Raw genomic sequence first — 24,941 nt, 5'->3', positions numbered from 1 at the left:
AGGAGATTGCTAAATACATATCCTTCGAAAAAAAAGAAACAAGTAGCTATGTATCTACTTGCCTTGTCTTACCAATTATTATTTAAATATCCTGTGAACACTATTATTTTTAAATAAGATATGTGAAACAGTTATATTTTCGAAGACAACTTTTCCTGATAATATTTTCGAATACATTGTTGTTCGAATCATAGCTGATATTATTGGATTCAATTCAAATCGTTCAACAATAACTCTGTCAGTGTCAACCTTTGCTAACTCAGATACTGAAAGAGACAAATAGGCGTCTAACTTCGTGACTTGTCAATATAAATAATAATTGTATTCGACTAGCCGAAACTTGAAGAGTGGTGTTTCGAACAAACAATTGGCATAAATGACATAAACTAGTATAATCCATTAGAAGAAAGTTATACCAAATTAATAACATTCTCTTATACCGAATGCAATTGGATAACTTTAACTGTGGCTTTCACAATAATTTTTTTTTTTTTTTGAAAAGATCAGTGTAATGATCTCCAGCATAGTGAGCAAAAAAGTGGTCAATCGAATATGATAAAATATCATAGCTGGGCTATTTTCCCAATCTGGCGCAATCACTTCGAAAAGCTTCTGTGGTTCTTATACTAGTTCCAAGTGTCTTTGAGCTAAGTTTTGTTAAGGCTCATTAATAATTGGGCCGATGCCTAAAAATGTCGGAAAAGTCAAAGTAATTCTGTGAAATAAAATATTGAAGAAATTGTATTTGAAGAATCCAGAAGAACATGGATAATGATCCACACTGGAGGTCATGAAGATCAATTGCTGATTTGTTACACATTATTGCGATGAAACAAAATTCAGGAAATTTTACGGAAAGCAAAACTTTTCGAAGTTCGCTTTTTCGTTTAATAACGATACCGTTAAATACGTTAATCGGATTTCAAACCGTATTACTTAAGCCCAGTCAAACTATCGTATATTATATTCAAAGCTACCAATGTCAGCTTCCGAATGTAGGATGAATGACATTCGATCAACTGGACAACATTGCAAGTTGTTGCGAACGATCGGTGCGATTAAAAGGAGTTTCTCAGTGTGAATTTTCAAAATTTAATATAAGAAATTAGCAATAATTCCATAACTGGAAAATTAAACTACGGATCAAGACTAAATAACATCTTTCATCTTTATATTACAAAAATCAAAAACTATTTACTACAGGCATGGCTGTCACTGGTGGACGTTACTTTGGCGATCGTATGTCTTACGCCGCTGGTGCGCCACGTTCCAATGGACACGGACAAGTGGTGATCTTTAACAAAGCTAATACCAATCCCATACCGGTGCAAATGATACTCGAGGGTGAACAATTCGGCTCGAGCTTCGGTTACGAACTCACCACCGCCGATATTAATGGCGATCAGAAACCGGATCTCATCATTGCCGCACCATTCTATTTTAATAAGTCCGAAGGTGGCGCAGTGTATATCTACCAAAACGGTAAAGACATGCTGCCAGAGAAAGCGACACTAAAACTGACCGGCACTATGGAAAGTCACTTTGGTCTGGCGCTCGCCAACATTGGTGATATCAACAAGGATAGATGTGAAGACTTGGCGGTGGGTGCACCATACGAAGGTGATGGTGTGGTGTATATATATTTGGGTTCCCTTACCGGTTTGGTTAGTAAGCCGGCGCAAAGAATACAAGCTTCAGATCTCGGCTTATTGCCACATCCGTTGCATACATTCGGCAGTTCGATAAGTGGTGGCACCGATTTGGACGGTAACTCATATCCGGATATAGCTGTCGGCGCCTACAACTCTTCGGCTGTGGTTATGCTACTCTCACGACCCATCATCAATATACAGACGACAGCGCGCAGCAATGAATTGCGGAATATTGATCCGGCGAAACCAGGTTGCTTACACGATGCGTCAACGAACCTCACCTGTTTCACCTTCGAAGCTTGCTGTTCCATTGAACTCTATGAACCGTCATCGGCAAATAAGGATTTGCGTCTATTGTACACAGTCGAAGCGGAAACCTTTGGGGGGAATAAGAAATTCTCGCGTGTATTTTTCGAACGCGAAAATAAGCGCAGCAATGTGGTGAAACGTGAAGTTACCGTGCGTACCAATGGAAAACAGACTTGTCAGCAAGTAACGGGCTATATCAAAGAGAATACCAAAGATATACAGAGTCCCATCAAGTTCCGTTTGAATTATACGATTGTGGAACCAACTTTACCACGTTCCGGTTTGGAACTATTGAATCCAATCTTGGATCAAACGCAGGCTTTCGCCGAGTTCGAAGGTACATTCCAAAAGGATTGCGGTGATGATGATATTTGTGAGAGTAATCTCATATTGAACGCGGAATTGGATTTGAAAATGGAAAGTGAGTACATTGTTGATAAAACCGAAGACAATTTTAGGAGAATTTTTTTTTGCAACACTTCACTTATTTACAGATGACAATTACGCTTTGATATTGGGCGAGAAGAATGAGACGCGCGTCAATGTGAACGTTTTGAACAAGGCGGATTCAGCATATGAGACACAGTTGTTTGTGGTGCATCAAAAGAGTGTCTCATACATTGCCGCCTCACGTACGGTGAGTCCGTGGAAATTTCACTGAATTTCAATGGGGAAATATTTAATTTTTTTTATAATTTTTTTCTAAAGAACTCTGTAACTTGCAATCGTTTCAACGACACCGTGGTTGCATGTAGTCTTGGTAACCCGATGAAGCGCAACACGGCGCTTTACATCTCACTGCGTTTCGATCCCAGCGGTTTGGAGAATAACGAGCGCAAGCTCAGTTTTCACGTCTTCGTCAATACGACGTCGCGACATATTGGCGAGGAGAAACCCGATAAAGAGTTGGAAGTGCGTGTGGTGAAACGCGCTGGATTAAGTCTTTATGGCTTGGAAAAACCCGAACAGAGCTTCTACAGTGGCGAAGTGAAGAAGGACAGCAAGGTTATGCAAATGGAGGATGTCGGATCGCCGGTGATGCACACATACACGGTACGGCATAAATATAATTAAAACAATTTAAGAAATTTGGTGCAATTAAACATTCGGATTTAATTTAAAAAAATTACTTAATTCAATTCAATTAAACAGATCTACAACGAAGGTCCCTGGAAGGCGCCTAAGGCCGTACTCACCATCTACTGGCCACATCAGCTGACCAGTGAGAAGAGTAAAAAAGACAAATGGTTGCTCTACCTCGAGGCCATGCCTATTGTGGAGAATGCCGAACTCAGCGAATGTTTCGTGGCACCCGAACATATAAATCCGCTCAAACTCACATCGAAAACGAAACCAAACGAGTTATTAAGCACATTGCAAATGGCACCGGCACCCTATATGATGCGTCCGCTCAATAAAACTCAATACTTTAACCGTTACAGCACATATAGTGAGAAGAGTGTCTACAAAAAGCAAAAGCCCACAGAACGTCCGGGTCTACACGACGAGGACGATGACGACGAAGAAGGACGGTATTTAAATCGTGTGCGCCGCAACACATTCGAACGTATCATACGACCCGAACGCTTCATGGACATCGGTGGCGAACACACAAGTCGTAAACGTGACATAGTCGAGTTGGATTGTGAGCTGGCGACGGCGTCTTGTGTGAAAATCCAATGTGAAATCTACAATATTGAACCGCTCACCGAGGCGTACGTGCATATACGTGCGCGTCTGTGGAACTCAACGCTCGTTTCCGAGTACCCACGCGCCGATCTGGTGCGTATCTCATCGAGAGCGCATGTCAAAATACCGCTCGAATATTCCGTGGAACATACGGAAAAAGATATTGTGGTAAGTAAACCCACACATTGCATTGCAACCAGCGTACAGTTTATTAAACTCTCACATTTTCTTACAGCTGGACACACGCGCTTATCCCGAACTGTTGGATCGCGAGCGCGAGCAGCCGACATCCATTTGGGTGTACATTGTGGCCATCATTTGTGGTCTGATCGTGCTGGCTGTGGTCGTACTCGTGCTCTGGCATATCGGTTTCTTCAAGCGTCGACGTCCGGATCCCACGCTAAGCGGCAATCTGGTGAAGAGCGAAGAGAAGCCATTCTTGAATGACGCAACGAGTAATGGTCGTGGCTTCTAACAAGAGGGGACAGTCGGGTGGGATATCGCGCAGCGTGCGCCTCCTAAAGTACAACAAACATGCTGTCTAACACTGAAGCAGCACCGCGTTGAACCCGCAGTGATCTTCAGCACCGAAACCGCTAACAATAACAACAATGCTTGCTACAGCAACAATAATAACAATAACTATAACCCGGTTGGTTATGGTAGTGCCAGCTATAAGCATTCTTGGAGTGGTAATGGCCAAACGGATGTGGCGGTCATCGATTGGGGCACACATTGGTAGTGTAGGGGGTGATGTGCTAGTGTTTGTGTTAGGGGTTGACAAAGCGTTATGCGTCGTCTTATACAATATATTATATAAAATACACATTTTTCTAGGGTGGTAAATGTCTGTGCCATTTTACTTAATTTAGGCATACATATGTATAAAATAAATAAATAAGTTAGCGGTTCAATGTAGAGCGTTTTTACAAAATACGGAATATAGTAAGTGTAGCTATTTGCTGCTTTCGCTGTTCTTGATGATTTGTGTAGCAGCAAATGGCGTTAAAATTTGCATTTAATGCACGGCATATTGTTTAAATTTAGTATTAGGTTTTGAAAAGGCCTTACTTGTGTAGGATTTAAAATTTAAGAGTTGCGTAAAGTTCACTAGCACAATTGCTAGACAAGCAAGTTCAAAAAAATAAATAAATAAAAAATAAAAAATAAAAAAAAATTTATTTTAAATGTATTAGCAATAAAATTACTTTTGAGAAAACCGCAACGCCATTAATTACACAGTCACACAAAAAAAACATTCGTTCTGACCTGCGGGTCTTACTCTGTGTACCTTATGTAACAAATTAATTTATTTTTAAAATGTGCCCGCCATATTTGATTCGCCATTTTGCGTTACCGAAAAGTAATGCGAAAGCCCCCGAATTTGTCAATAAATCTTAGTCCAACGAATTAAAAAAAAAAATCCGCCATATTGGATCCCTATTCATAATTCGTGACTCCGAATAACGGGGATGCGCCATTTTGAATATTGAAAAACCGACACCGGGTTCATAATCCGTGATCCCGAAAACCCCCAAATAACGAGTTCCAAGCGAAACTGATGAATTAAAAAAAAATTTACGCCATATTTGATCCGCCATTTTGAATTTTCGAAAAGTTACGGGAAGCACCGCAATTGTTCAACCCATTTCAATCCAATGAATTTTTCAAAGAAGCGTCCGACATTTTAAATAACGAAAAACCGACACTGGAATCGTTATCTGTGATCCCGGAAAGACCCGAGTAGCGAGTTTCAAGCAAATCCGATGAAATTTAGAAACGCTGTCCACCATATTGGTTTTTGGGGTTATGTCAAATAAGTGATCTGATGGGGTTAAATGGATTCAGTGACCCCAAAAACATAAGTTACACATAGTAAGACCTTCAGGTCAGAATAATTTTTTTTTTCGTGTGGCTGTGAAATTTTAACCGTTTTTAGTATACATTTTTATTTATTTTTGTAACTTTTTTTATAAATAAGTTTCTAAAGATGTAATTATTTAAGAGCACACAACCGGAAACCAATATTTTTTTGCAATACTGTTAAAAATAAAACGACTAAGATAATTCTAAATTAAACAAAAAAAAAAATTTTATAATTATATTTTTTATAATTATATATTTGTTTTTCATAGATACTACTTTTTTTCAAATAAAATAAAATACTTTTCTGGACGCTTTTTTTCACAGTATTGCAACAGCAACTGAATAAATTATTGCGCAGCTAACTAGGCTTCACAGCCCGGTCTATATTTACTTATTAAAATTATAAATATTAAACAAAAGTTTTACATTAAGCCTGCACACTTAGCCTAAAATATGAATAAACTTAAAGTAAATGGCATGCAATCATATATAGTATAACCTTTAATTGAAAAAGTAAAATAAATAAAATTAAATCCATTATAAAAAAATAAAAATTAAATCCAATAAAAAAATTATAAAAAAAAATAATAAAAATAACACAATTCCAAATAATTGTAAATACCTGTGTGGAATGTGTGGAATTTGTAAATTTTAAACACTTTTCTTTCTAGCATTAAATTCTATTCAGTAGCCTATATTAAAAAAAAAAATATTCTAAGTGCATATTTAGGTAAACGAGCTCGAACTTCTTTTTGTCGTAATATCAAAGCCGGGAAACAAATGATGTGTGTGTATATAAATAAATAAAAAAAACAAATCCACTACAACTGAGTACTTCTAAATATATATAATTATGTATAAGTGTGCATGTATATTAGAGAAACACTGCTAGAAAGTGTGCGTGCAGATATTTTTTTCTTTTTATAACGTTCAATAATTATGTATGTAATTTTAAGCCGTTATGTCTTAAGTTATTTATAATTTATTTTATACTAGCTACTATTATGTAATTATATATATATTATATTATGTATAATTATATAATTTGGTAAGGTTCATGTAATTTGCAATTGAGGTGACAAAAGTTGTGAAATATATTTGTCTAAATATATATATATATAAATTTGTAAATATTTAATGAAATGTGTTTTTTACTTACTTGGGCGGGCGCGATTTTTTTTGGAGAATTTGAATTTATTAATTTTTTATGATTTACATTTTTTATATCTTTTTTAATACTTTATGTCCCTTACAAATTGTTAAAACACTTAATTAATAATTACGTCGCAATATATAATTGTTTATACGTGCCAATTCTGTATACAAACTGTTAGATTTTCTAAAAATGAATCATACTCTTGCAATCCTCACACTTTTTTCTCGATGTTTAGTCAAATCTCAGCCCCAAATGCAGGTTTCGAAGAGTTTTAAGCCGTTTCCAACCAATAATCGTTCTTAACCTCAAAGTTATATGAAATGTAGTTCTTCTGATGACACAATATAATAGTTGTTGGGGTTGTTGTAACACAGCATGAGTAATTTACATTGAAATTGCATTATGAAATTTAGTTCTGTGTAAAAAATAAATAACCAAAGAAGTTTTCATTTTTTAAGATTTTCCCTTCCCTTCCCCTACATAAAACTTTTTTTGCAAACATTTCTTTCTGAATCTGCATTTCATATACTACATCAAAGTTAAAAATAGCTGTTGTAACATAAATATAGTATGTTGTTGTTGTGAAGACAACATAAAATGTAGATTTAACTCTACAACTTCTCTTCCTCTCCTACAAACTAATGCTGAAAGAGAGACAGTACTCTACACTACTCACAACTACCTGTGACACAAACATACATACATATGTACATAGCGCCAATATCGTGAAATTCACTATAAATTTACGCACAATTGTGAAATACAAAACAACAACAAATTCAAAATCAACCGAGCTAGCCCCTGCCATTCAACATTTTCATGAGAAAGAACCTCAAAATAATTACAACTTTAACAAAAAAAGAAAATCAAGCAACCATTTTCTGAATAACAATACCAATTTTGTAAAATTCGGCTTTTTTTTATTTACTCGTGTTTTGTTTTGTTTTTTTCTTACGTAAGTTTTATGCATACATATTTATATACCTTGAGTAATGCAAAAAATGTTTGGATTGAGAGAAATAAGAAATTAACCATTACAATCAAAATATGTGGAACTAACCAATATTTTAACGTCGCAAATTCACATTTTTACATGACTAAATTCAAGCATTTGATTATAAAGTGTTTGAGAGCGGTTTGTTGTTGTTACGTTTCACCAGATAACTGAAGCAATGTCATTGCGCATGCATGCCTTGCAATTAACGCGATTGCACCCAAAATTTTGCTGTTGTATAAAGTCAAATCTTATTAAATGCAGCACTATGACACCACTTCAATTCTGCACTTAACGATTTCACTATGACGCATGCCTCCATGCTTAATTTTTTTTCTTTTATGTGTTTACTTTTAATACGAATACGTGTTGTTGTTTTGTTTTTTTTTGTTGTTTATTTTTTAATATAAGCTATCGGCATTTGATGAACGTGGTTTCTTCAGTTTTTCCAAATTTTTGATAACGATATCATGTAAAGATGAATAACGATTTCGCACTTCACATACAACCAACCACAAGCTTAGGTATTCCTTCTCATCCAACTCCACCACTGCACGTCGATAATCCTCGATGTGTGGGTATTTGGCGACTTTCGAAACTACTTTGGCGCGCGATAAGAAATAACGTGAAATTTGGTCGAAAAATGCCGCTGCTTCCGATTCAACAGCTTGTATTTCAGCGAGTGTATCTTCCTGCACAGATACACCGAAATTGTTGCCATCCTCGATTTTAGGTATTAAAAACGAAATCCACATTTTTAACAAATTTGCTGCAAATAAACAAACACCAATGAGTCAGTAAAACATTTGGTTACATTGCGCTGTGACATTACTTACAATCTTCCACAAGTTTACGTATAATCGGTTTTACGATTTTAATCATCTCGCAGAGTGGCGCATTGCATGGTACCGAACCTGTAGGCAAGCACATTACTTTGGTGCCAGGCACAAAGTGATCGACGCGTGGTCGTTTTGCCGCCGGCTGGTCGGCGTCACCACCGTCATCGGCTGACTCGGCATGATTGTTCACCAAAATGGGATCTGGCGTTGGAATGTTAAGGTCTTGATGCACTTCATTGAAGTTGCGGTCACTAAACATAGGCGTTGCGAGGAGCTCATTCAATTCAACAATTTTTTCTGGAAAGCCCTGTATAATAAGATGCTCCGCTTTCTTGATTAGCGAATCTTTGTAATCCTGAACTTGCTGTAAAAACGTGAAAGTATATGGTTAATAAATACATTTAATGTAGGTAACACACAGTCTCACCTTGGTTGTAGTGTCAGCTGGCATTTTGTGCTGTTTTTTAACTATTTACTTGCTAAATTATTAGTTTGAATGGTCCTCGTGGAAGTTTCTGCAATTAGTTTTAGAATTGTCAGTTGAAAGGCAGCAGATTTGCTTGTAAACTTTTGAAGTGCAGAATGGTGATGCAGCACGCAACAGGGTGCTATGGGTGCAGCAAATATTTCATATGCTTGCAAAAATATTTTGCTAAAAACGACAAATTTTCAACAGTTTTTTCTTTGAAAAATCAACTTCCAAATAAAAATTTACAATACGCTTTTAGCTTATTATACAATTACATGTTTTTTATGAAGTTTGTATTTAATTCCATATAATTATATTTTGTTTCGAATATTTCATTACGTTGCGCACAACCACTGACTGTTAAGCGACATCTACAGGGAATTACTCCAATATGCGCTTGTTTCATTTGTTGCTGGAGTGGTTGTCATTTAACTACCGCTATTTTCACGGCGTCTAATCTTCATCGCGCAAAGTACTCTTTTAAAATATAAGAACTTTTGTTTCGTTAAATAATGTGTTTAAAAACAGTCAAAATTGTTGAAAATAGTTAAAATGTGAAGTTCGCGGCGTCGGTTATATCGGGAATATGAAATTCGTTGCGTTACGTGAAAATAAAGCGGAGTTTTAAAATAGTCGTACTATTGATACATATATACGCTGTGCGCTAGCAGTGAAGTTAGAAATTACAGCAGAGGCACTTGTATTCTGCCGGCAACGGATGCCAGTGTTTGGGGGCAGTTCCGGTGACTTGTATAATCCAATTAGACAGTATCTACTACAAAGCACAAAGTAGATAAGTTCAGTGAAGTTAGTTTATATGTAAATTTAGCTATTTGTCATACAATTTATCAGTTTAAGAATCAAATTGTGTTCAATATTGTGCTTATAGCAAATGACTGTAAATTTAAGTGGAAAAGTTTCCAATGCAGTCTAATAAGACACCGGCTGTCTACATTCTCTTGCAGAGTGCGTACAGGAACCCTTGAATTTTAGTTGTGGGTTGCTTTTATATTTGCTTTTTGATGGGTTTGTGAATGTGCTAAACCAAATGTGTATTCTGTGGCTTTAAACGGATGTATTTCCAGCGTTTGAAACGATTAATTATTTATTAAAAGGTATGGTTTCTTATTCATTTATGTATTTCTTAATAAATTATCTGTTTTTCTTTTTCTACAGAACTATTATTTTCGTTTCAAATATACTTTTCGGTGCGCGAGACTGCTATGAATTAGACGACACTTAGCGAGAGCAATTTCAATAGTAGTAAATGTGATTTGTTCTTGTAGTGACTGTCATTTAACTACCACCATTTTCACGGCGTCTAATTTTCATAGCAAAAAGTACTCTTTTAAAATATAAGAACATTTATTTCGTGAAAAAACGTGTTCAGAATCGGTGAAATGTATTCAAAATCGTTAAAATGTAAAGTTCGTGTCGTCGGTTATGTCGGGTATATGAAATTCGTCGCGTTCGGGTGTTCGGGGTTTAAAGTGTTATGGGTTGCTAAGAAATGGACAACTAGATGAGCCTAACTACGTACGTATTTATTGTAACACATCGTGAGCGTTTTCGTAATGTAATGGTTTGATTAAATGCAAATGATAAATAGTGTAGTGTGCAGCAAAAACCATTAGCATGTTTTACATTCGCGGTTTCGTAAGAACTTTGTGCACATATTAATGTGTGCTGCCGGCAACGGAAGACTTTAGACATTGGTACTACGCAGTTCCGGCAACTGGCATATACTAATTAGAGAACATTAGAGACTGGGAAATGCAGAGGATGGCCGTCAACGTCAACGTTGCAGGTAAATTCAAGGGATTCAGTATTTTGTATAGTTTTGTAATGTAAAAGGTTATAAGTTATAAATGGTGGATATTGCAAATGGTAGTAAATTTCAGTGCATACCATTGAATACAATCCAATAAGACTGGTTGTTTTATACAGTTTGTAAGAACCTCCACAATTCTTGTTACTTGTTGTTTTAATAGTGTCATTACTAAGAGTTTATATATTTGCTAAATCAATAATTATTTAGATAGTGCCTTTGCTATTGGTTTATGTTCTTGCTAACTTTGTTGCTCCCTCTGTTTGTGACATTTAATGCAATTATTTTTTAACTTTATGATTCGTATTTAAATAATCATTGCAAAAATTTTCTTGTGGTAAAAATATTAATATTTTATGTAATTTATTTTATTTAATCTGAATTTAAAATGACTAGTTCTTTTATAAAAAAAAAAACAATTAACTCATGAAAATACTCGAAAAACAATGCGTGGTTAATCTCAAATTTCTGTTTTGTGTTAATTGGCAGTTATAAACTTTTTTTTTATTTTTTTCACTATTTTATATTTTCTACTTACTATATTTTTTTCTTCTCATATCGAACGTAGGTTGGTATTGCGATATTGGTGTCAGCCAACTTTAACGGTTTTAGTAAGTGAACGACACTTTGAAATTATTTATATGATTTAAATATTTTTAATTTAGTATTGATTTCACATAAAAATCTTTTAAATTAAAGGGTTAGGTGGGTTTCAAAAACTTCAAAAAATATTTTTTTTTGTTTTTTAAATAGTAAAATATGTTCATAATATTCTCCTTCAAATCATAACCTCTCAAATCGGTCCTAGTAAAATTTATAAGTTATAGGAAGTTCCGCCCATCAGGCCACGTCAGTTTTCATTTAAAACTTTATACGTGTTTTTCGCAAAATTAATTTTTTTAAGTCGGTCAAGTTTTCACACATCTTTAAAATAAAATAAATATTTTTTTATTATAACTAATTTTTTCGAACGAAAATTCAACCAAATTGTTTTTTAACAAATTCTGTCAAATTTTAGTTTTTTTACGAAGTTTTTAATTTTATTTTGGTTGAACCGCTGAGTTTTCGGACTTTATTTATTCCAATTGGTTTTTCAGATATGCTAAATTATAACGTTGATTGTAAAAAAAAGAGTAAAAATATATTTTTTGAACATCTGAAACCCAGCTAACCCCTTAAGAAATAAATATAAAACCCGTTATATCAAGAACCTAAATTGTTTTTACATTTTACGTAATTTATGAAATGTAATAGGTTCTTTACGAATTTCTGTAAGAAACAGACTACGAAGCATTTTTTTAATAAAGATATATACAGTCGACTCTCGTTAATTCGAAACTCGAGGGACTCTTGAAATATTACGAATTATCGAGTGTTTGAAATATCAAATGGTTCGAAATTTATGAGAGAAAATAAATAAAACTTCGAATTACTAAGTGTTGGTTAATTTTTATTTATTAATATGAAAATGACAAGAATTAAGAAGCGCATTCGTGTACATATGTACATGTATTCGTAATGTGAATTAATTAATCTTTCGAAAGAACTTAGTTATACTGGTTAGCTTTAAAGCACAATTCTGCTGCACACTGCTCAATAACTTTTTTTAAGAGAAAAAGTGCCTGAAATGCTTTTTCATCACTTTCGTTTGGTAGACAGAAGTTTTGTAAGGTATCAAATGAGGATCTTGCTTCCTTAACTGACACCTGTGCCTAAGGTTCCGATGTATCGTCCTCATCTTCATCATTACTTTACGTATCTGTCGCAGATAAAATTTCGCCATCGGTTAGTGAACCTAAGACAGCAACATTTTCATCCACTTGAACAAAATCAGAAAAACTCACCCCGCTGATGTCAACTAATGGTTCTATTGCTAAAAATTCTTTTGCGACATCACTCTTCTTCTCACCTTCTTCTACTTTTTCGATAAACTTTTTCTTTTCAGCAATCGTCAAACATTTACATATACTTTCTAGGGATCATAACTAACGCTAACTTTTAATCTGCATACCAACGAAAGAGTAACGGTAACTGAATAACTAAACAAATCAATTCGTGAGAAGTGTGTTCGTCAAATAGTCAAACTAATCATAACAAAAACAAAGGCTCCTGTATCTTGATACAAGTTTGAACTTGTCGCAAAATGTACTTACAATCTTTCCGCCTCTTCTCTCTGCAACTTTGAATTGTCGAGTGTTGGACGTTGATGAGTTCGAATTATCGCGTCGTTTTGTTAAATAGCAATGATTTTTTCGTTCGAATTACCAAGTGTATGAAAATGTATTGATTTAGTTCGAAATATAAAGAGATTTAGTAGGGAACTCGTGATAACTTTGAATTATAGAGAGGTTCGAATTATCGCAGGTTTGAATTAACGAGAGTCGACTGTATATAGAACTTATATTGGAAATTCTCTAACTCTCTCTTCCCCTAATGAGACCCTGAGCTGGTACCTGAGAATCATATAATTGCTCTTAGTGTGCTCCATGTGACAAAGAATTTTTTTTATAGAAAAAATAAATAAATTTCTCTGAAAAATATTAGTAATTCATTGGAGTTTGATATGGTTTAAAAAATTTAACTTAAAATATTCCTCATATTTATATTTACATGTATTTACTACTATATGACATTCATAAAATAATTTTTATTCTCAATATTTCTTTAAATTTCTTGCTTTTTCAGTATTCTATTATAATATAAATTTTATTATAATATTCATATATAAATTTATATAATATATTTTAATATTTTTATAATATAGCGGGAGATAGATTTGTCTAAACTTTTTTAAATTTCTATATATTTCATGCATATAACAATAACTATTTAACTAATCCAACGTCTCTGCATTACATTCGTATCATTTCAACACTTTACCACTTTACTCAATCAGAAACATTTTAGCTACTTGTTAGTGTAATCAACTTGAAAATTATTGTTTTTGTGCTTTTTGCTTGCGTTCGCAGCTGGTTTACTCCTTTTGTTTTCGAATTTCTGTGACAGTAAATCCAAAAACAAAAATGTTTCAATTTTCTCTCATTTTATACTGTCAAATACAGTCTGTAGCGTGCGCGTCGACGGTTGAGCTTTGCGAGCATTATTTCCTGTTTCCTTATTGTCAATGTGGGTATGTACTATAATGGATATATATGTATATGTATTGTATGGAAGTTAGCTGACATCGCTTGGGTGCAAGGACGATTAAGTATTGTGGTCGCTGACTGCGAATTATCAAAACTTAGCAGATTGTGCTGGGCGTTACTAGTGTCGTGGTGGATTCAGAAACTAATGATTTCTTTGTTTTTGTTTTTACTTTGATTGTGTTAGTCGATACAGAAAGTGAAGTTTAATTAAATTAGTTTACATTTTAGTTGTAGGGTTGTGCAACTGCGTATTCTCTAGTTTTTTGTTTTAATTTAATATTTTTAAGACACGTTGCTTAATACTCCACAAACAAATTGCCAGCCATCTTAGTACTCACTTAGATCTGAGTAACTACAATTTATGTGTATACAAAGTATCTCCAAAGTTATGCTAACAGCATGTGTCTCAACACGTTTTATAGACGATCCTAAAACTCCAATAGACAAGCACAATCCACCTTCAAAACACCATATTACTTAGTGTCAATTCACCTTGCCACCTGGATCTTCCCTCTAAGTACTTCAGCAACTTTTGTAAGTGTGTATTTGTTGGTGTTAGCTCACCTTTTCGCAAATTGACTGCAAATACAAACAGTTAAGGGTCAACAATGTCAGCAATTCACTTAAGTAAAGCGCAAAGTTCGACTCACCTATGCAATTTAATGCCAATAAAAATACATATTTTATGAATGCAGGTGCATTAGGGTGGTTTGTGGATTGTTGTTTTTGTGATATTGACCAAAATAGAAATTTTTTTGCTTATCTCTTCTCTATTTTTAGACAGATAGATATTTGAAATTCAATGACAAATATATTGGAAGTCGGATTTTCTACAATGTTTTCGATGTTTATGTTAGTTTCAAGATGTCAAGATGACAATGTCTAATTTTGAGTCAACGAAGAAGTGAAAAAAAAAACAAGAAAGGAAGGCCTAAGTTCGGGTGTAACCGAACATTTTATACTCTCGCAATTTATTTATTTAGTTTTATTAATGTAACCACAATTTGACTGACAGATTCGGAATATACATACATATGTATGTATATATGGTAAAAATCCGTTGAAAGTTTCAAACCCCGAACCCCCATTATGTATATGGGAGCTAGGGCAAGTTATTACCCGATTTCATTCATTGCACGGATACATATTATTAGAAGAAAAATATTACCTCTGAATTTCTTCAAAATATCTGAGAGACTCACCTATATTTTCGGTAAAAAATTTATTCGAAGGTCTGAGGTCCTCATATTCGATATATGGGGCCTCAAATACTTATGGTCCGATATTGGCGATTTTTGAAAGGGCGATGCCACACTATAAATGTAGTATTTGTGCAAAGTTCTGTTCCGATATATTCACTAGTGCTTACTTTATATATTGTAAAGTAAACGATTCAGATCGTCTTCAAAGTTCTGGTATATAGGAAGTAGGCGTGGTTGTGAACCGATTTGGCCTATTTTCACAACATATCATTGGTCGAGTAGTTTCGGAGATATGGTTTTTGACCCATAAGTGGGCGGTACCACGCCCATTTAAAATTTTGTATACCATTTTGAGTACAGCTCTTCTGTACCTTCTTTGTTATGAAATTTAAGGTTTCGGGTGAGTTTCCTTACTGGATTAAAGCATTTTTAGTAGTTTTCAACGTAACATGTGTATGGGAGACGTGGTTATAGTCCGATTTCCTCCATTTTTGGACTATATAAGGAAATGTCTGAAAAAAACGACTCCTAAAAGTTTCGTTGAAATAGCTTTAGTAGTTTTCGAGATATACAAAAAAACTTAATTTATGATTCTGTTCCCTGAACACCAGTTCCTTTTTTTCTTATATCTTCATTCGTCGCTGGCTTGTTGGCATAAACCGTAGACTAGACATAGCTCCACAGCAAATAGTCTAATGGAGTCAAATCGCACGACCCAGGCGGCTAATTGACTGGGCCATTCGTTCAACAAAGTTGGTTTTTAGTAAATCGATTTTGACATTCTCTTTGTGGCTTGTGGCGCCGACCTGTTGTAAACACATATTGTCCAAGTACATATCATCCAATTCGGGCCAAAAATATTCGGTTATCATTGAGCGGTAGCGATCGCCATTCATATTCGTGATCATCACAGAAGAAATATGGCACAATGACGCCGCCGGCCCATAAAACCCACCAAACCGGATTACTATTTTTCCATGACGAAATGGCAGGACTTACCGAAGAGAAAAGAACGGGAAAATATAATTTACAGGGCCAACGAATCTATGAAAGCTAACAACACGTTACTTTAGTGTTTTAAATTAAAAGAAAAATCATGATCTCGTTCATTGTGGTTTAAACATATAATTAAATATTTCCATTTTGGCAACCAGAGTTGAGTTTCCACGATTGTCGGGTCTATGTAACTGTACTGAACCCGGCTTTTATCCGGCCAAGGACTGTCAGCTCGGTAGGATTACTCAAAATTATGTATGGAATATTTGCTTCCGGACAACAACAACAACGAGAGTTCCATCGCCTTGGACTGTAGATTCGGCTTCGGTGTCTACTCCATGTAGCTATTTATTCGATATCGATATATTCAGCAGATCGGTCAAGTAAGCCCTTCAGTAACTAAATACCGAATTTGAAAGGACTCTCGACTTGATGAAACATCACTTTCTTATTGTTGTTCAAACACAGTCGTTTTTTCGCAATTTTGTCCTTCAAACGTTCCAACAAAAATTTGAATTCGCTTGATCTCGCTATCATACTTAAAAAAAAATTAAATTTTAGATTTTTCTTGAAATTGTTTTTATAATCTCACTTAATTGCAATTATTTGAGTTTAGAACCCCTAACCGTATACATAGTACACATATCTTCAGCACATCCATCATATTGCGAAAAAAATCGAAATTTTATGATTTTGATTGAGTAATGGCAGCCGCGCTGAAAGCTAATTTGCCATTATTTGTTAACCAACGACGCGTCAACACATACCTCTCTTTCACTTAGGCTGTGTGCTTTTTTACGTGGGAGAACGATTGCAGACATAAAGCGTAGCGTGATGTATGAATAATAAATGGAATACCCCAAGATGTATTGTGAATGGGATACCATAGTGAATACAATCACACGATCAACACTGTAGTGTATTGAGCGACATTAAAGAGTTCATGAGTTCAAGAATATGTACATATTTACATAGACAAACATGTGTGATTATCCTTTCTTCGAGTTGTTTGCGGGCATGTCAGTAACCGCAGCATGTCATTACTTAATCGATTTTACTATTTTTAACCATTCTCTTTCTTTATGCTTTATTTCAGCTTTTCGCCTTTCGTTCGTTGTCTACTCATTTATGTACATTTTCTATCATTTTCTATTGGGTGCATGGTATTTCATTGACATGGCATTTGCGTTTTTCCATTTTCCGTTTATTATAACTGTTTACTTGTTTTTAGAGCTCCGAAAGCAGATTAATACAATATATAATGAGAGTATGTTTAGTGCACTATTTTTTACTTCCAGTGCAATTATGTATTTTGCTTTTATTGCAGAAATTCTAAGTGCTGTTTTGTTTTTTTTGCATTTTCTTAATGGAATTAAATTTGGTTTGCAGTTTTTGTTTCTCATTAATAAATACACTGTATATATTGTAAATGTTCTCTAAGCAGGGCGTGGGTAGTAAAAAATGAAAATCAAAACGCTTCCAATATATCAGAAAAATTGATTATTTTTATCTGTGACACCCTTTTTGAAGCCCGAAATAGCAGACAGTTTAAAAAGAAATATTAGCAAGTTTACATTTAAATCAATCGGATAAGAAAAACCAGTTTTATAAATAGACAATCCTTGGCCCAAACGAGGTTTTTTTTTTTCAAAAAATAACAAAATGGCGGCCTCAGGAAATTTTTTTTCTAGATTTTCGGGAAAAAAATCAAAATTTTTGAAATAAAAAACTTCGATCCCCAGGATAATGTATTCTAAAAGCTGTATAAATTTCATTCAAATCTACTGAGCGGTTTTCTAGTTACAGTTGTCACCAGTTGCATAAACATAGTTTTGAGAAAAACGCATTTAAAGTTTCACTGTAGCGTTTTGGAGTGACCGAGCGCTCTTTGTTATTTGTCGAATAATCAAATTTTCAGAGAATATTTTAAAGATATTACACTTAACGAAATTTTTTTGTTTTGAAAATGCTGACTAACCCTAACCCCTTAAGTTGAATATCAAGCTAGTCGATTATGAGGTAGTGGCGGAAATTTTTAAAAGGCTGAATTTGACCTGATAGCCAAGGAAGCCACATACATAAATGCGATCTTCTACTTCTCTACATTGTCACTAAATTATCTAAAATTCGCTCGTGGCTTGAAAACAGGAAAAAGTTTCTGAGGATTACATAAGTATAATACGGTGGATGTGGAAGCAATTCAAAATCCAATTCACGCAAATGTGTCATAATTTTCTTGAATTTTTGATACAATGATTTGACTTGATGAAACATCACTTTCTTATTGTTGTTTAATGACAGTCGTTTTTCGCAAATTTGATCACGAGAGCTCTCAGTAAGGTTAATCGTTTCTTAATTATAGGGCCATTGTCCCGTGGGTATGCACGCGGTCAATGTTAGTTGTACCGGGCGTTAGCTGCAGAAGCTGCTTTTAGTAGGGAGGAAGAGAAGGTGGGATCTTCCAAACATTTCCTTCTGGAACGCTCCGTCTTTTCGAGATCTATGCAAAAAAAATTTTGGATCTCACTCGTTTGTAAATGCTTGCGAATTAGCGGATATAGAAGTGAAAAACGCCGCAGATTGGGATTTTTGGGATTTTTAAGGGTTTTGTTGATTATTTTTTTCTTTTAGCGACGGTGGTAAAATTTTTGGCATCACAAAGGACTGCACTGTTTCCTCCCTTCTTCCTTAAATAGCTAAAACTATAATTTGGAAATCCTTGCCTTTAGATCTACAAAACACATGGGTATTCTGTCTTAGAAAATACCCAATTAGGAACAAGAACTAAACTAGTTGTTATCTTTATGGTTATCTTTGGGTGATCTTATGCATGTTTAAATTTGACAACAAATGAATGTGACGAGAAGTTATGATATTACACTATACGGCAAAATCGATATTTTCTGGGCATTGTGCCAAAAGCAATTATTTTCGAGAGATTATGTCATATCCAAAAAGGATTTCTCCTTTTTTCCAAATAAATATTTTATCATATTAGGTTGTCTTTGGAATTTCGCGGCTATGTATTCGTATCAGGCAAGATACTTTTAAAGATCTCGACATAGCCTACAAAACGATACATGATTATTTTGGATATTGCGTTCAACAGTTATAGGCGTGTAAACATGGAGTTCACTAACGGCGAAATTCGCGCTATTTTAAAGTTTTCCTTCGGCAAATCCGCTAGAGAAACGTTCCGTGAGATTAATGGTGTTTTGGGGGATGGTACTCTATCACTTCGAACTGCGGAGGAATGGCATGTGGCATGTCGTGAGATCGCCTAGGAGATGGGAGTTAGTCACCAAACCATTTTAAACCATCTGTTGAAGGCTGGGCACAAAAAAAGCTTGATGTTTGGGTGCCGCATGATTTGATGCACAAAACCTTCTGGACCGAATCAACGCCTGTTGCTGAAACGGAACGAACTCGACTAATTTTTGAAGCGGATGGTGACTGGTGACGAAAAATGGATCACATACGACAATATCAAGCGAAAACGATCGTGTCGAAGATGGAATACGTTTAATTCTACCATCTACTGCGAACAACTGGTCCAGAAGCGTCCAGAATTGACCAACAGAAAGGGTGTAGTGTTTCACCAGGACAACGCCAGACCACACAGTCGTTAATGACTCGTCAGAAGCTACGGAAACTCGGAAGAGAGGTTTATCGCATCTACCATAAAGCCCGGACATAGCGTCAAATGATTACCACCTGTTCCTGTCCATGGCGAACGCCTTTGGTCGTGTAAAGTTGAACTTAAAAGAGGCTTGTGAAAAGTAGCTGTCCGAGTTCTTCGCAAATAAAGAGGGGGGCTTCTACGAGGGGGGTATTATAAAGTTGTCGTCTAGATGGAAACAAATTATCGAACGAAACGGTGCATATTTTAACTTAATCCGATCACTATAACATTTTTATAAAACATTGAATAAAGAGCAAAAAAGCGGGAGGGAGATAAGATTATAAGCGGAATTTCGAAATTGGAAAGCAAATATTTCGATTTTAAGAAAAAAAAGAAATTTTTGAAAAAATAAAAAGTTCTGTGTAATATCCTACTGACACAATAGCGCTATTTCTCTATAAATCATATTAAGCAAATAATTTTGAATTATATGGACATAATTATTTTATATTATACCTCAAGTGCATTGGAGTTATTTGACAGAGCGGTTTTTTGCTACATTTATCTTTATTATGTTATAATATTTTATTAATGCATAAATTGCGACCACAAATGCATATTAAACGAGCAATATCTATGAATTTATTTCTTGTTCGTAACGATTCAAGGCCAATATTAAGCCAATATAAATAAATTGCTTTCTCCTAGTCATTTAATGATCAAATTTACTATCAATTCATATCAGAGATTCATTCGGCAAATAAATAAGCAATTGCATTTATCTATTGTTGTGGTCCATTAATTTTTTTTTTTTGCACGCACTGAGACTCAGCTACTGAAAGCGTAATTTCTTTCTTTTGCGCTGCAATATTTATCACTGGCAAAATGAAAACACACAAAAACCCACAGTTGACATTCAATCCAGCAGCTGATGGTCAACCTCAAGGTGTCATGGCATCGCAAAACGCTTTAAGAACACACATACAGAAGGGACCATAGCGTGAAATTGATATGTGATGAACGAAATAGACAAAATAGACGGCGAGAATTGCTCAAGTGTGAGAGGATATGGTTGGTGTCAATGTCAGCGAAAAGTGACGGGAGCTTATGTGGAGCCTTGGCGCTGACAGCCACGCTTAGAGGGCAATATCACACGCGCTTGTGGCTTCATTACATATTACATATATGTACATATATAAGTCAGTATGTTCGTTTGTGAAATTGCATTTGGTATGGGCGTTGGTGCGTGCAAACCGACAAGCCGACAAGCCTGCCTAATTTATCAACCATCAACATTGCAATGAAGTGTGAACAGTGGCCATTACTTAATAGACATTTTCCTATTTACTTGTATATTTGTGCATAAAATTTGACAAACAAACCAGAAAAAAATGGCTAACGAGCAATGGTCTGCGGGTCTGATGGGCCATACCAAGTAACTGCTTCATTTATTTGCTTCTGATTTTTTTCTCCGAAGCGAGCATAAATTGTGGCAGTTAGTGTGGGCGGAGAAGGATAAGTAAGATGTGTGTTGCGATATGAGATTATCAAACACAAAAGTCTGGGTCAGTATTACGTACATAGCTGTAAACTTGCTTAGTCGTTGTTATCAGTGCTGGTGTTGATCCCTTCACTGCGACTGCTATCTAAATTCTGGCTCGCAGCTGCATACTGCTTAACAATAACTTTTTTATGTTTTTTTGATGTTTTCGGTTTTGGCATTGTTGCTGCTGATTGCAGTGATTCTTTTCTCGCACGATAAAACCATATTTTGACCTTCATCGTAATTTTCATCTTCTTGCGTTTGTGTTGGCTTCTATTTCAATTGCTTTTTCTTTCTTTTTCATCCTTTTTTGATTGTACTACACATGACTGGTTGGCAACAGCTGCAGACTCCCGGTCTGACTACCCAAACTTCTACTTTTGTTTTTTGTTTTTTCTCTTTTATATTTTCCGTTGCCTTTCCATTGCTTTTTCCCCTTTTTTTCGTTTATGCTGATATATGCAATTCTATTCTTTTATTGTTGCTATTTCGAATGACCATAAACATTGATGACATTTGTTGTTGATGACAAAAAAGCAAGCGCGCCAAAACGAAGTGTGGCTTTGAGATAGTTATACAGCAGTGAGTGATGGTGAAAAATAAGCAATAGTAAAATGAAAAACAAAAGTATGTTTTTTTAATAGACGCCCATTTTTTTTAGCAATTTTTTATGTCTCAAAAAGATGTAGTGGAAATAATTTAGCAAAAAAGTGTGGATGAAACGTGCCAAACTCATGTTCATGTCATTTTTGTTTACATTGGATGCATTTTTCACGCTACAACATTTATAAACTTCTTTTAGTGATATGAGGGAAGAGTTTAAAAATATAAAATATTATTTCGATATTTATCGGTTTATCGAAAAAAATATTAAAATATGTTATTGGTATTGTTTCATTGTATTTTTGGAACTCAAATATGAAATTATTTATATCTGGATTATTTTATTTTTTTTTTAACAAACCATCCAAATAGAAATTTGTTCGATAATCATCATCAACCAGCTGCTGAGAGAGCTTCTCTTCCATATTTTGGTGTTTGTCCTAATATTGTCTTATTGACTCAGTATCCAAAGGCCTGAAAGATTTTACGGGAATTTTTGAAAACAAGAATACACCCGGAAACTAGAATCGAATGAGTAGTTAAAAATAGAAAATCGTTTGAATCTTCTTTTCTATCTATAACTATCTCAAACTCTGGCTTTATCCTCTCTCAATCTCAAAATTTATCTTCGATAATCATCATCCACCAACTGTTTGAAGTGCTTCTCGTCCATATTTTGGTGTTTGTCTTAAAGTTGTCTGATTTATGTAGTCTCCAAAAGCCTGAAGGATTTTAGGTGAATTTTTCATAGAAATATTCCTATCTTAATCTCAGTATCTTTATTTGTGTACATCTCTATCTATGAAATTGTCCTACCTCTATCTCTATCTCTATTTCTATCTCTATCTCTATCTCTATCTCTATCTCTATCTCTATCTCTATCTCTATCTCTATCTCTATCTCTATCTCTATCTCTATCTCTATCTCTATCTCTATCTCTATCTCTATCTCTATCTCTATCTCTATCTCTATCTCTATCTCTATCTCTATCTCTATCTCTATCTCTATCTCTATCTCTATCTCTATCTCTATCTCTATCTCTATCTCTATCTCTATCTCTATCTCTATCTCTATCTCTATCTCTATCTCTATCTCTATCTCTATCTCTATCTCTATCTCTATCTCTATCTCTATCTCTATCTCTATCTCTATCTCTATCTCTATCTCTATCTCTATCTCTATCTCTATCTCTATCTCTATCTCTATCTCTATCTCTATCTCTATCTCTATCTCTATCTCTATCTCTATCTCTATCTCTGTCTCTGTCTCTGTCTCTGTCTCTGTCTCTGTTTCTAGTCTCTAGTCTATAGAAATAAGATCATTAACTCAAAATCTCTGTCCCATCTCCAAAGTATTATAGGAAGTCTTAACAATTTCTTCAAGGTTAAATATCAGCTGTGTTTTTTTGGAAGTATCGGACATATTTTTCGAAATAATGTATACTTATCTATATCGATATTTTGAAAATCGATAAATAATTAACATCATCAGTTCTCAGTCCTTTGATGTTATTCAGCCACACTCAAAGCTTTAATTCCAACCAAAAAGCACACTGCACGGGTATCAAGTGGATCATATACATATATCTTTGGTTAAATGTATACTATATATGTATGTATATCTAATATGTATACACACATGTACATGTGAACCACAAAAATTGTGCTTGCAGCCATCATATTCATACAATGGCAATCATTAATCAAAACACCAACTATTATTATCTGGCGTAACAAACGCAACGTTGTATAAAAATGAAACGCTTTCACTCAATTTCATCCTTTTTGATGCTTCCTTTAATAGGTCAACAACGTAACAGTAATGTTGGCTAGGAAATGAGTTGCAAGCATTTGTTGTGCTATTGTTTATGACCTTGATAGGTTTGGAGAAGGGGAATGAGTTGGCGAATGGGTATAGACAAACTAACAACCCACTAAAAGTTTTGTGGCTCTGGCAGTATATAGACATGTGCATCATAGCAGCCGCAGAAACAGATAACAAATGTATGCCAGCGAAGAAGGTCAAGTCCATGGCGCATACATTTCTCGAGTCAACAACTAACCGCAAAACTTCTTACATACACACATGCATGGCTGTTGGTGGTCTATCGTCGGCACGTAGGCCATCGCACGAAATTCACTACTATGAAAACCACTATGTTCCATGAGGCTGTTGTAAATTGTCCACCAAATGGTAGATGAACGCAGTGAAATTGTCTGCTCCGTAACAAAGTAGTTGTTCTTATGACTCGCGTCGCTATAATAGCTCTCGTAGTTAAGTGCTAATGCTTTGGTTAGAAGTCAGACAGGCTAAGTCATTCATTCAATCTTTTCTCGCAGAAATATTGTCGCTAAATATTCAGTTGACATAATTGAGTTGTTGGTTGGATGGTGGAATGCATTTGTTGTTGAGGACAGTGTGTCCTTAATTTTGTGAGGCTTTGGGTTATATTATTTAACACTTTTTAAGACAATAATGAAAGTAGAATTATTTCAAAATTAAATAAATTATACTATGCTGCTGAGAAGAATCGCATCCACTGCAAACCGCAGCCAACTTCACCCAAATTCTTTTGATGAGATGAAGCTTGCAAAATGGTGTCAAATAATTCACTTCTATTTACGTAGCTCTAATTTTCCGTTGAATTTTGCGATCTTGTTTAAACAAGTTGTCCAAGGATAATAAACAATAAAAAACGTTAACTTCGGCTGTACCGAAGCTAATATACCCTTCAAAGGTGCATTTCTTTTTGCTCCAACCATTGAAACTTCATCAATTATTATAAGCTTAATATCTATGAGATTAGCATGAATAGCGTTCAATGTGTCACTATTGAGGGGCCGAAGATCGGCGGAGGACTGGTTGACGGGGAGTGAAAAAACGGAATGAAGTGTTAGACCTCCAATTCCAAATGCTGTTTTGCCAGTGGGTGCGCAGAGTAACACTTTGGCTGGTTCGGGGTTAGTTCCTGGTACACTGTTAGCGCGCAATGTCAACGGCTGATATATAGTCGTTATAAGCCGGCTT

General features: G+C 35.0%; 2 protein-coding genes across 3 annotated transcripts in view; one reads left to right on the top strand and one right to left on the bottom strand.

Moving 5' to 3' along the window:
* Window positions 1-5,712, top strand: part of LOC105212263 (integrin alpha-PS1) — a 169,146-nt gene extending 163,434 nt beyond the window's left edge. For both annotated transcript variants that reach the window (XM_054232357.1, XM_054232358.1), the window contains exons 7-11: window positions 1,204-2,382; window positions 2,456-2,598; window positions 2,670-3,014; window positions 3,114-3,818; window positions 3,886-5,712. In XM_054232357.1, the coding sequence (XP_054088332.1) occupies window positions 1,204-2,382; window positions 2,456-2,598; window positions 2,670-3,014; window positions 3,114-3,818; window positions 3,886-4,125 (2,612 nt within the window). In that variant the 3' untranslated portion in view covers window positions 4,126-5,712. The remainder of the gene's footprint in view (window positions 1-1,203; window positions 2,383-2,455; window positions 2,599-2,669; window positions 3,015-3,113; window positions 3,819-3,885) is intronic.
* Window positions 5,713-7,549: 1,837 nt separating this feature from the next.
* Window positions 7,550-9,097, bottom strand: LOC105212247 (proteasome activator complex subunit 3). The gene is made up of 3 exons (XM_011184114.3): window positions 8,933-9,097; window positions 8,503-8,869; window positions 7,550-8,435 (listed from the first exon to the last, which is right to left on the bottom strand). The coding sequence occupies exons 1-3, from the start codon at window positions 8,954-8,956 to the stop codon at window positions 8,068-8,070; spliced, it is 759 nt and encodes a 252-aa protein (XP_011182416.1). The 5' UTR covers window positions 8,957-9,097; the 3' UTR covers window positions 7,550-8,067.
* Between the last annotated feature and the right edge of the window lie 15,844 nt (window positions 9,098-24,941).

This window comes from Zeugodacus cucurbitae, chromosome 5 (assembly GCF_028554725.1).
Source record: "Zeugodacus cucurbitae isolate PBARC_wt_2022May chromosome 5, idZeuCucr1.2, whole genome shotgun sequence".
Classification (NCBI taxonomy): Eukaryota; Metazoa; Arthropoda; class Insecta; order Diptera; family Tephritidae; genus Zeugodacus; species Zeugodacus cucurbitae.
The sequence above is the reverse complement of the archived record's forward strand: the minus strand, read 5'-3'. Positions and strand labels throughout refer to the sequence as shown.

Excerpts from the sequence above, each read along its gene's own strand:
- LOC105212247 (XM_011184114.3), bottom strand. The coding sequence starts at position 8,956 with ATGCCAGCTGACACTACAACCAAG. Across the intron at positions 8,870-8,932 it reads CAGCTGACACTACAACCAAG|CAAGTTCAGGATTACAAAGA; the intron begins GTGAGACTGTGT and ends ACGTTTTTACAG. Across the intron at positions 8,436-8,502 it reads ACGTAAACTTGTGGAAGATT|CAAATTTGTTAAAAATGTGG; the intron begins GTAAGTAATGTC and ends GTTTATTTGCAG.